Source organism: Thalassophryne amazonica, chromosome 6 (genome assembly GCF_902500255.1).
Source record: "Thalassophryne amazonica chromosome 6, fThaAma1.1, whole genome shotgun sequence".
Taxonomy (NCBI): Eukaryota; Metazoa; Chordata; class Actinopteri; order Batrachoidiformes; family Batrachoididae; genus Thalassophryne; species Thalassophryne amazonica.
The window spans coordinates 66,630,683-66,643,668 of NC_047108.1; the positions used below are offsets into that span (position 1 = coordinate 66,630,683).

Consider the following 12,986-nt stretch of genomic DNA (forward strand, 5'->3'; position numbering starts at 1 on the left):
CGGGTATCGTTAAGAAATTATTCGAGCCACCTACATCAATAACCTTTATGCTTAACGATTCCCTTATGTCCTTTGGAGTGGCCATTGTTTTTGGGCGTGTTTGTCAGGAAAATGATCATTTCTCTACATTGATTACAGACTTTGCAGCGGGTCTGTAATCAACTTTTTTGCAGCGCGGCTTTGCTTTGAACGTTGAACCAATCGAAGCAGTGATTCACAGATCGAAGCAGTGCTTTGATCTGGTGCTTTGTTGATTGTTTTATTTGGCTTCATCTTAATTTTTCCCAGCTAAAACCCTAAAGAGCATATATGTCTGAGTAATATATACCTTTTTTTTATGTTAAAGCAACCTTTTATGGTCTTCTGAAACAGTTGATGTATTTTATAACTTAAAAACGGGACCGATGCTAACACTTTAGCATTTCTATGGCGTTTCCAATGTTAAAGTTAGCATTAAGCTGTTTGCATGCGTAAAAGAGTAAAATTGTTTTTTTTAATTTTTATTCATATATTAATAGCAACAACAATAATAGTAATAACTCATAACTAATAATGCTACAATACAATTTTAGAGAAAGAGATAAAAAACCCTGATGAAATAAAACACAACAGAAAAGATAAAACCTACTAACAATGAAAATAAATAAAAACATATAGAAATGTTTCCTGTTAACACCTAGTGACTCTTACACCTCCACTTAATCCCTGTTTTATTTAAGTTTAATGACAATTTGCTTTGTTCAAACGACATTTTCAATTTCTTAATTTCAGCAGTGATTTCCTCCAGAACTATCTGCCAAGCCAGAAAACTACTGCATCCTAGTAAGAGCAGAATACTACTGGAATGAATTTGAATAAGGAAAGTTGTCCCCCCACTCCCCCGCCCACCTAAATGGATGCTGCACTCACAGCAGTTTATTATCTGGAATAGCCCAGATTGCATTTCAGAGCTTCTAGAATTCAAAAATTTTCGTGCAGGTGGTGTTGGGGGTAATTTTGGGTTTCAGCTTTTTTTTGTTTTTCACCACTTTCATCCCTGGATATGTCAGTTGGGAGTCACTTTTGTGCGGATTAAAGTCACTAACTGGGACTCCTGTCTTGTTGCAAGAAAGAAACGAGAACCATCCTCCGTTCTGTTCACACAGCTCCAAATGCCGTGCGGCTCTCTGCCGAGTCAGGTTAGAAAGATAGAGTCCAGTCGGAATTAATAAATTCAAAGCAAAACGCCGTTTAAATCAAATAACACCTCTTTCCAAACGTTGTAATACAAATTGCAATTGATCAAAACGTTTTTTTCCTCCCAGAATGAGACGTCCTGCGCTGACAAGCAGCAGCCGGCTGAGCTCAGCTCAGAGGTACAGAGGTACAGAGAGACATTCATGCCAAAATGTCTGAAAGGAAATGCTTTTGACAAAAATTACAGATTCTATTTTTTTATGTCCAGAGATCAAGGATCCAGTGACCAATTTAAAATGTTGCTGATATAGAAAACCTGTAAATCCTACTTTTAGTACACAGAAAATTCACAAGAGGAATCGATAAGGAATCGGATCAATAAGCGGAATCGATAATGGGATCAATATCGATTAAAATCTTATCAATACCCATCCCTAGAAATGACGCAGAATTAACAAGTATCTGATTCAGTATTATTCAGTGCTAGCCAACCCTAAAAATACTTAAAAAAAAAAATATATATATTTTCACTGTGAGTGAACCTGCAGCTTTAAATGAAAGGTTAAAAGTACACATACGTTTCACAACACATACAAATGGGGAGCTCCGATAACACATTAACAGGGAATACATTTCTCCATTGCTATGACTAATTTCCATCAGTTGGGCTGCCAAAAGGCAGCATTCGCGTTAACGCCCTCCTGACGCAAGATCAAGACTGGACGCAAGATATAAAATTTACCACGTTCAAAAATCGATGTATTTATTTATTTATTTCTGTTTTGGTTTTGTTTTATCGCTTGGCAGCGGGTCTGTGTGTCTGTTTCTCTGTGTCCTGTTTGCAGGGGGAGGGAAGCCATGTGTTTGAGTGTAGATGCAAGGATGCATATTTGCCATCTTTGGATGGTTTTCCATCTTTTTGTAAATTCTTGCCATCTAAAAGAACGCTCTTGTGAAGGTAGTAAATGCGCAACAATGTCTCTGTTCCTGCCTGCTTCCAGCGCCAAATCTCATAGCATCGTTCAACAAATTTTCTACCCCGTCAGTTTATCATCGTTTATTTCCAATATTACACAAGATAAATACAGGTATGGCAATAATTTAACGCTGATATCATTTAAACAAGTAAATTCTATGATATTTTGGTATTGTATGATAAATGTAATGCTTCGTAAGGTTGGGTATCAACACCCGGTTCTCTTATGTTATCGTTGAGAAATTATTCGATCCATCAACATCAGTAGCCTTTTTGCATAATGGTTCCTTTATCTGTCTTCAGAGTGGCCGTTGTTTTTGTCGGGAAAATGATCATGTCTCTTTGTTGATTACAGAACCCCTGCAGGGTCTGTAATGAACCGTTTATGCAGCGCGGCTCTTCTTTGAAGCTTGAAGTATTGAATCATTGATCTGACCCGCTGCTTCGTTGGTTTTATTTCGCTTTATCTTAATTTCTCCCCGCTAAAACCCCAAAGAGCAGGTCTGTGAGTAACATTTACCTTTTTTATGTTACACCGACCTGTTATCTTCTGAAACAGTTGATAGATGTATTTTATAACTTAAAAACGGGACCGATGCTAACGCATTAGCATGTCTATGGCATTTTCAATGTTAAAGTTAGCATTAAGCTGTTCGCATTTCAGCACATTTGTGTGCATTTGTTTTCTGTATAATAATTAATGCCTCAGCGTTTGTTGTTGTAGAAGTCAAATGTATTACAAATTGTAATTTTTTATTTATTTTTGTTTAGATATTAATATATAATAAGCAACAGCAATAATAGTAATAACTAATAATGCTACAATACAATTTTAGAGAAAGAGACAAAAAGAACCTGATAAACAGAAACTATAAAACCAACTAACAATGAACATAAATATAGAAATAAATGTTTTCTGTGAACACCTAGTGACCCTTACACCTCCACTTCATCCCATATTTTTAATTTAATTACTTCAGTAATTTCCTCCAGAACTATCTGCCAAGCTAGAAAACTGCTGCTTCTTAGTGAGAGCAGAATATTACTTGGGTGAATTTGAATAAGGAAAGTTGTGTTGTTTTTTTTTCTCACTAAAATGAATGCTGCAATCACTGCAGTTTATTGTCTGGAATAGTCCCAGATTGCTTTTCAGAACTTCTAGAATTCAAACATTTTTGTGAGGGTGGTGTTGGGGGGTAATTTTGGGTTACAGCTTTTTTTTTTTTTTTTTTTTTTTTTTTTTTTTTTTTTTTTTTTTTTTTTTTTTTTTTTTTCCAGGTAAATGTTTAGTAATATATATTAACAGGTGGTAGTAACAAGCTAACATGCTGGTGGTAACAGGTGGTGATATGGTTATTCCATTTTAGAATTGATTTGTAAACAATTTAAACTGTTTTGTAAACTATTGTTATATTCTGTACATGCTCCTACAGGATGGCACAACATGCATTCAAAAGCCACATGTTGTGCCATACTGCATGAGATCACAAGAGAAGTTTAACAGCTGCTTCAGGTCCAAATTTAGTCCAAAGAATGCACCAGAATGCACCACAGGGCACTTACATTCTCAAAATTTCCTGGGGGGGCATCCCCCAGCCTCCCCCTGAGTTTTCCAAGCACCTGCAGCGTTCAGGGTAACTTTTACTGTCTTGAATATTATAGATGATCACATTGCTATCTTTTTTTTTTTTTTTTTTTTTCTCGTAAGCATCCATGTAGATGTTTCACAGCAAGCAAAGAGCATGTTGGCCACACACTTATGCCGACATGCTTCTGTTTACTAGGGTTGGGACGACGAATGAAAATCATTAGTTGACTAGTTTGGTACCATTACATTAGTCATCGACTAGATTTGACATTGAATGAATTAAGCCAATTTCAAATCCAGAGTTACGAATGTAACTACGGTTCTATGAATTCTGGATGACCGCCAGAGGGCGGTGCTTTAGCACCCGGATAACTACATGTGCGCAGCACAGAGGTCAAGAATATATACCAACAAAGTCATGCCATTGAATGTGACCTGGGTGACGTCACTGGTTGTCTTTATATACCGGACGCACCCAGCGCTCACTTCTTTTCGGAATGAACGCGCAAGACTCTGAGTGACAAGCAACTCTGGCGGTCATCCGGAATTCATAGAACCGTAGTTACATTCGTAACTCTCGTTCTATTTCATTCCTCCTGACTGCCAGAGGGCGGTGCTTTAGCACCTGGATGATTTAATACCAACAAGGTCACGAAGAGTCACACTCACCTCACATCAGCAGTGGGGAGTGGAGGCAGACACCACCGCCGAAGTCACCGCAGGAGGAGCAGCCACATTCAGTCTGTAATAGTGGGCGAAGGTACAGGACGAAGCCCACGTCGCAGCAGCACAAATATCACTCAAAGGGACACCTCTCAGTGCAGCCCAGGAGGTGGACATCCCTCTGGTGGAATGGCACGTAACCTTAGGAGGCTAAAGATGTTCGAATGGGGATAAGCTTAAACCCTCCAAGACTAGAGGAAGGTCCCATGAAGGTACGCGTGGAAGCCTTGGAGGCTGCAAACGTAAAGCACCTTTCAAAAAAAGACACACTAAGAGGTGTGAACCCACTGACCGGCCATCAACGTAGACGTGCCAGGCAGAGATTGCAGCAACATAAACCTTCAAGGTAGAGACAGAAAGTCCTTTCTCCAGCAGTTCTTGTAAATATGTGAGGAGAATAGGCACAGGGCAATGCTCCGGGTCTAACTTTTGTTTATCACACCACCGCGCAAACAGCTTCCATCTGTTGTCATACAAAGCCATGGTAGAAGCAGCACGTGAATTAAGGATAGTCTGAACAACAGCCTGGTCACAAGAACTTAACAAGGAGTCTGGCCCCTCAACGGCCACACATACAGTTGAAGGCGTTCTGGGTGAGGGTGCCAAATCCTCCCCTGTAGCTGTGACAACAAATCCTTCCTCTCCGGGAGAGCCCAAGGTTCTCCCTCGAGGAGTTTGTAAATCATGGAAAACCAAATCCTTCCAGGCCAGAATGAAGCAACCAGGAGCACCCTGTGGCTGCTCTGATCTATCCTGTGCAGTGTCAACATCAGCAGTGGGAGAGGAGGGAAGGCATAAAGGAGGCAATCCGGCCACGGGTGAGCCAATGCATCCTGCCCCAGCGGGCTGTCTGGTTCCAAGAGGGAGTACCATCGTGGGCAATGTGTCGAGGTGCTTGAAGCGAAAAGGTCCACTTCCGCTGCACCATATTTCTGCCAGATCATTTGGACCACAATCGGGTTCAGTCTCCACTCTCCTGGTGGTGGTTTCTGTCTGGAGAGTAAATCCGCTGCGCTGTTCTGTACACCAGGCATATGAACTGCTCTGACACTCTGAAGGCGAGGCAACGCCCATAAGAGAAGCTTCCGAGTTTCTGCCAATGAGTGATTGGACCTGGTGCCCCCCTGATGGTTTATGTGATAGACTGTTGACGTGTTGTCCGACCGGACAAGAACATGTCTTCCTCTCAGGGCCGGGAGGAAATGCTCGAGAGCCAGTCGCACAGCGCGAAGCTCCAGCACGTTTATGTGTTGGAGTTTCTCCTGGGGACTCCAGACACCCCTCACCATCCTGTGATTCCACACGGCCCCCCAACCTTTGAGTGATGCATCTGTAACAACCACCTCTCGGCGAGAAGGATCAGCCTAGAGGGACACCCTTGCAGATGAAGTCCACGTTCCCCCAGGGTTTGAGGTGCAGAAGGCACTGGTTGGAGAGTCGTACAAGCCTGTGCTGATGCAACTTCGAGTTGAGACCTAGGTTGTTGATCCAAATCTGTAGGGGACGTAAGAACAGAAGTCCCAAAGGTACCACTAGCAACATTGCAGTCAATTTGCCCATCAACCGGACCAGCAAACCAAAAGGCAGCGTCACAGCCCGTTGAATGTGTGAGACGAGACGAATTACATCGTCCACTCTCTGCGGGGATGGCGATGCAGTCATAGTCAGGGAGTTGATGGCAATGCCGATGAAGGTTGACTGGGAACAAGAGAACTCGTTGTGCGCCTGCTCCTGAGTCGGAGCGCAGACAAGCCAATCGTCTAAGTAGGGTAGGATTCTTAATCCAAGAGCTTGCAGTGGGGCTAGTGCTGCAGCCATACATCTGGTAAATGTACGAGGGGCGAAAGAGAGGCCGAAAGGAAGCACCCTGAACTGGTATGCCTGACCTTCGAAAGCAAAGCCGAGAAACTGCCTGTGATGAGGCACCACTGGCACATGGAAATCTCTTAAGTCGACACTTATGAACCAGTCTCCTGGTGTGATAGTTTGAAGGATGTCTACTGTGCAGAGCATGTGAAACTGCGGCACTTTGATATAACGATTCAGACGTCGGAGATCGAGGATAGGACGAAAGCCGCCATCCTTCTTTGGAACAAGGAAGTAAATTGAATAGAACCCCCTGAGCTGGTCTGAACTGTGAACTGGCTCTATGGCCCCCTTCTCCAGGAGTTCCAAAATCTCCCGTTGTAAGGCAGTAGACTGCACCGAGTTGGAAACAACAGTCATCCTCACCCCATTGAACTTTGGAGGACGACATCCGAACTGAATTCTGTAACCTTCGAACAAGGTTGAACTGACCCATGGGTCTTGAACTTGAGCCTCCCAGTGGCTGAGTTGATTTCGTGAAAAACGGCTGGGGGCCAAACATTGGCAGTCAGACCCGACCACCTCTGCCTCGCATCCCTGAGGACCTCTGGGCGTGATTACTGGAAGCTCTGTGAAATCGTTCAGTTCTCGGGGGTCTGCCCGTAGGCTCACGAAAGGCAGGCTGCTGGAAGAGCTGTCCCTCAACTGCAAAAGCATGTGCAGCTCTGGGAGTCGGCGGAAGCCTGGATGTAGAGTGAAAAGCTGTAGCACGTCTGACTGGCTGAGGTCTGGAAGACCGGTGTAGGTCAACAAACTGTTGCCGAGATTTACTAACCTCAACAGCATGCTCCAAAGTTTGTTGGGCCGCAGGTCCAAATACTTGGCCTGGAAGAACCGGCAGCGAACGGAGTGTGCCTCTGCAGGATTCGGAAAGGGTCAGTCTGCCAAGCTCTCTGGATATATAAGCAAAGGTTTGGAGTGAGGCATCACTAAGACTTTGCGTAGCATCATCAACCTCTGCCTCCCTCAAAGACTTTGAGAGGGCAAGGGCTAAATGGGACAGTGAGTTGCCTAGGCGACCAATGCGAGCAGCTATGTCATAGCTTTTGGTGAGGAGGTCATCAGTGACCCTACACTGAGGACATGGGCAGCGGGCATCCGGCCGAGCAGCATCAGGTGGAGCCACAACCAGGTTCGCAATAATGCTGTCAACGGCGGGCATATGGTTCAGACCATACTGTGCCAAATCACACACAGAGCTAAGGGCTCTGCAGTCCTGTGATAGATGGGTCAATGATTTGGGGTCCGCCCAACATTGGTGGAGCTCCTCGATACATGGTTGTGAAACTGGAACGTTGAACTCAGGCTTCTGAGTGACTTTGAAAAAGGCACTTGAAGCGGTGGTTTCCGCAGGGGGATTGTCGACCCCAAGCCTGGATAAAGCCAACTGAACAGCTTGCTTGACAAAGGATAGTCCAGGTGCAGTTTGCGGCATGGACTCTGCCTCAGAGGTATGAGAACCCACTAATGAATGGCTTGGAGAAAGATCCCTCTTATCCTCCACACAGTTTATATCACTTGTCATGTACAAGGAATCAGTTGCAGCAATAGACACGACATCTTCCTCCTGCTGAGTAACTACATTGGTCTGATCAGCCTCATTAGGGACAACAGGAACTGTCATTGCATCCCTAGGCTGTAGATTCAGAAGCAAGGACTTAATCAAGGACTTAAGCAAACTCAGAAGTCAACGTTTCGACCTTTTCAGCCAAAGCATGGTCATGAGTAACCTTAACAGAAGGGGCTCCTGCATGTGGGCGTTTACGGTGCTTTGGTTCATTCCTGGGGCTGGATGCCAAAGTCGCACTAGATATTCCATTTTGCAACGCCGCAAGTCTAGCAGATCTCTCTGCCAGTGGCATGCTGGCACAATTAACAGGCATTGCCAGTCAGGGCTTCCCTCAGGTGTCCGATCCCAAGACACGAGGGGCAAAACATATGTCCATCATCTGGGCTCAAGGGAGCCAAACAGCCATGCAACAAAGGCCCTGTCAACATTGTGGACTGTGTGCAGATGGCTAACGCAAGCCCTGATGGTTACAAATGGAAAGACAAAGTGTGAATCACAAGCAGTGTAAATAGTAATACGAGGCACGAAGCGTGAAGCACTCACAGCCGTCGACACGAGGGACGGAGCGTGAAGCACTCACAGCCGTCGACACGAGGGACGGAGCGTGAAGCACTCACAGCCGTCGACACGAGGGACGGAGCGTGAAGCACTCACAGCCGTCGACACGAGGGACGGAGCGTGAAGCACTCACAGCCGTCGACACGAGGCACGGAGCGTGAAGCACTCACAGCCGTCGACACGAGGCACGGAGCGTGAAGCACTCCAGCCGCAGACTCGACACGAGGCACGGAGCGTGAAGCACTCCAGCCGCAGACTCGACACGAGGCACGGAGCGTGAAGCACTCCAGCCGCAGACTCGACACGAGGCACGGAGCGTGAAGCACTCCAGCCGCAGACTCGACACGAGGCACGGAGCGTGAAGCACTCCAGCCGCAGACTCGACACGAGGCACGGAGCGTGAAGCACTCCAGCCGCAGACTCGACACGAGGCACGGAGCGTGAAGCACTCCAGCCGCAGACTCGACACGAGGCACGGAGCGTGAAGCACTCCAGCCGCAGACTCGACACGAGGCACGGAGCGTGAAGCACTCCAGCCGCAGACTCGACACGAGGCACGGAGCGTGAAGCACTCCAGCCGCAGACTCGACACGAGGCACGGAGCGTGAAGCACTCCAGCCGCAGACTCGACACGAGGCACGGAGCGTGAAGCACTCCAGCCGCAGACTCGACACGAGGCACGGAGCGTGAAGCACTCCAGCCGCAGACTCGACACGAGGCACGGAGCGTGAAGCACTCCAGCCGCAGACTCGACACGAGGCACGGAGCGTGAAGCACTCCAGCCGCAGACTCGACACGAGGCACGGAGCGTGAAGCACTCCAGCCGCAGACTCGACACGAGGCACGGAGCGTGAAGCACTCCAGCCGCAGACTCGACACGAGGCACGGAGCGTGAAGCACTCCAGCCGCAGACTCGACACGAGGCACGGAGCGTGAAGCACTCCAGCCGCAGACTCGACACGAGGCGCGGAGCGTGAAGCACTCCAGCCGCAGACTCGACACGAGGCGCGGAGCGTGAAGCACTCCTGCCGCAGACTCGACACGAGGCGCGGAGCGTGAAGCACTCCAGCCGCAGACTCGACACGAGGCGCGGAGCGTGAAGCACTCCAGCCGCAGACTCGACACGAGGCGCGGAGCGTGAAGCACTCCAGCCGCAGACTCGACACGAGGCGCGGAGCGTGAAGCACTCACAGCCCAAGTGCTAAGTCACTTAGAGCAACGACAACAACACTAGCTGCTAGCGGAGCTGTTAAACTTAGCAAATGGCGGCAGTGCAGACGAAGTACTTCAAGGAGTGGAAAACACTCATGGCAAGCCCAACACAGTACACTATACTGGTTCTGATACACACACTACCATGTAGTTAACGGGGTTAGTGACACAACTAAACAAATAGCCAGCTTTCATCGAAACAACACAGTTAATGTGCATAGAGGAAAATACCCAGCAGGGCAGTGGCAAAGGCGCGCACCCAGCGTTTAGGAAGGTGTACTCACGACAGGCGTCAAAGAATACAAAAAAACGGTGAAGCTATGTCTTGCAGCCTCTGGAGGACGTGTGCAGTGCACGTAGTTCCAACCGAAGGTGGGTTGCGAGGCTACAAGCGAGAGCGGCAATCGCAGCTAAATGTGTTCTCAACCTCTAAGAATGCGAGAATGTAGAAAAGAAGCGAGCGCTGGGTGCGTCTGGTATATAAAGACAACCAGTGACGTCACCCAGGTCACATTCAATGGCGTGACTTTATTGGTATATATTCTCGACCTCTCTGCTGCGCACATGTAGTTATCCAGGTGCTAAAGCACCGTCCTCTGGCGGTCAGGAGGAATGAAATAGAACTTCACGGTGAAACTCAAATGTGACATTTTAACAAATGTAAGCACAAAATCATTAAAAAAACAGCATTAGCATGAAGACAGTACTTGCATTAATTTACTAGGCATAGATTACACATTTGAGCTGGCAGATTCACTTGCCAAGGTTCACACACTTCATTGAGTGAAGAGTGGTAGCAGCTCCAGCGGGTCTATTCTTTTAAGGGTTAAATGAACTGAATAAATGGCTTTCGACTAGTCGGATGTTATCTAGTCGCAGTTGACTTACTATGAGTCGTCCCTTCCCTACGGTTTACTACATTCAAACTGTCGGTGGGGCGTTAACTAATCAAGTGTGCCTTGTTAATGTCTTATGTGTAATCATGAATATAAGTCATATATGCTGATGAAACAAGTGTGTGGTTTTATCAACCTGATTGTGTGCATGTGTTGAGTAGGTTTGGGAAGCAGCAGACGTCCTTATCAAAGCAGCTGTGCCCCTGACTACTAGTGATACAAAGACGGTGTCTGAGTGGACCAAACAGATGGCTACTTTGCCACAGGCTTCCAAACTGGCAACTCGAATTTTGCTGCTGACATTGCTATTTGAGGTAACATGCATCCAAAGTGAATAAAATGTTAGTGTCCTGACAGTGAAAGCATCTTTGTTTTGTTGTTGGGTTACACATGCCAACTTGTGTGTTTTCTTTGTTTTCGGAAGGAGCTGAAGTTGGTGAGTGCCCGAGTAGTAGAGAAGAGCGGGATTCTTGATTTGCTGATTAAACTGCTTGAAGTTGTACAGCCCTGTCTACAAGCTGCCAAGGAACAGAAAGACATCCAGACACCAAAGTGAGTTTGGCTTATTCTTTTACAGAACATAATGAGCAGCTGTTAATTGAGAAGTTTTGCATGCATGTCACTTAGGGGTTGGAAAAGGATAACGTTAACTTTCCTCCGCACCTTGCAGATGGATCACACCAGTACTCTTGATCATTGACTTCTATGAGAAGATGGCAATCTCTTCAAAGCGCAGGGCGCAAATGAACAAGGTACAACAACATCTAATACATGAAGGCTTGCCTTCAAATCGAAGATAAGATTTTTGGATCATTAGGTTCTCCAGTTATAGTCAGACAATTTATGATATGTCTGTATGTGGGGGAAGTCAATGTAATCCAGCGTAGTTTTTGCAATAGGAAGTAAAGGTAATGGATAGTACCCTTTACATAATTTATGCAAAACTGTTGAGTGAAACTGTAAATAGCAAGTGTATAATGAGTATTAGAGCTACTAGTCTATCGATATAAAACACTAATCAAGTTGTATTCTGAACATCATCAATCCTGTAAATGGGACCAAAGATATTTCCAGTGTTCGGTTTTTGAGTTGGTGTTGCTTTGAATACATTCTAGTGTGACCATTTGCTTGTGTTGTTGACTTAGTTTGTGTTATTTTTGTCTGTTGTGTTTTGGTTTGTGTCCAGTATCTGCAGCCTAATGGTAATAACTGGCGATGGTTTGACGACCGCTCAGGACGTTGGTGCAGTTACAGTGCATCAAATAATAGTACTATCGACTCAGCATGGCGGGCAGGAGAGAGCAGTGTTCGCTTCACAGCTGGACGCCGAAGATACACTGTTCAGTTTAATACCATGGTGCAGGTACACAGCAACACTCCACAGTTTCCACCTTTCTTTACAACCACAGAATACCTCAAAAGTACAAGAACAAACATGTTATTTTCCTTGATGTGAGTCTTCTGGGAATTCCTGGAAGTCCCTTGTTTTTCTTTCCCTAGCAACATTTTCCTGGTTATTTTTGTTTTTTCTGGAGCGGTCTGGGTGGGATTTCAGACACTGAACTGTATAGTGTTTGTAAAAGCGATTAGAAATGTCTCAAATGAGACACCGTAGTGGATATGAAGCCTCGTGTTTTCACTTCTTTCTAGACATCTAAGATTGAAAAATAAATGTCATGCAAAATTCAATTTTTTTTGAAGTCCATTGTCTTCTGAAAACAAACCTCTTCGTGTTGAAACTACAGTGATAGGAGTTTTCTGGGAATTCTCAGAAATCCAGGCATTTACTTCCGTGGTGAATGTTTCCGCCCAGAGCCACCCACCGTAGCTGGAACCCTGACCATTACCATTATCAATTACCATTTACATAAACGAATCAGGATGAAATCAGTATTGTTGAGAATTGAAGGTGATATTGGTGACTGTTAATGAATGGTTGGTGCAGTTTGACTTGCCAATTTTTATTTTTTATTCTTGATGACACAGTTGTCAGTTGTTATAAAAACACAGCTTGCTGAAGTCGAATGTTTTATTAAGTGTAGGTAGAGAACAGTAACAATCCAGTGCAAATGTGCTGTTTTATGTACACTCAACAAAAATATAAACGCAACACTTTTGGTTGTGCTCCCATTTTGTACGAGATGAACTCAAAGATCTAAAACTTTTTCCACATACACAATATCACCATTTCCCTCAAATATTGTTCACAAACCAGTCTAAATCTGTGATAGTGAGCACTTCTCCTTTGCTGAGATAATCCATCCCACCTCACAGGTGTGCCATACCAAGATGCTGATTAGACACGATGATTAGTGCACAGGTGTGCCTTAGACTGCCCACAATAAATGGCCACTCTGAAAGGTGCAGTTTTATCACACAGCATAATGCCACAGATGTCGCAAGATTTGTGGGAGTGTGCAA

General features: G+C 45.5%; 1 protein-coding gene across 1 annotated transcript in view; it reads left to right on the top strand.

Annotated features, from left to right (window-relative positions):
• The window catches only part of huwe1 (HECT, UBA and WWE domain containing E3 ubiquitin protein ligase 1), a 201,263-nt gene that overhangs the window by 123,892 nt on the left and 64,385 nt on the right, over positions 1-12,986 (top strand). The window contains 4 exon segments of the mRNA XM_034172372.1: positions 10,724-10,879; positions 10,990-11,117; positions 11,236-11,317; positions 11,752-11,928. Of these exon segments, the coding sequence (XP_034028263.1) occupies positions 10,724-10,879; positions 10,990-11,117; positions 11,236-11,317; positions 11,752-11,928 (543 nt within the window).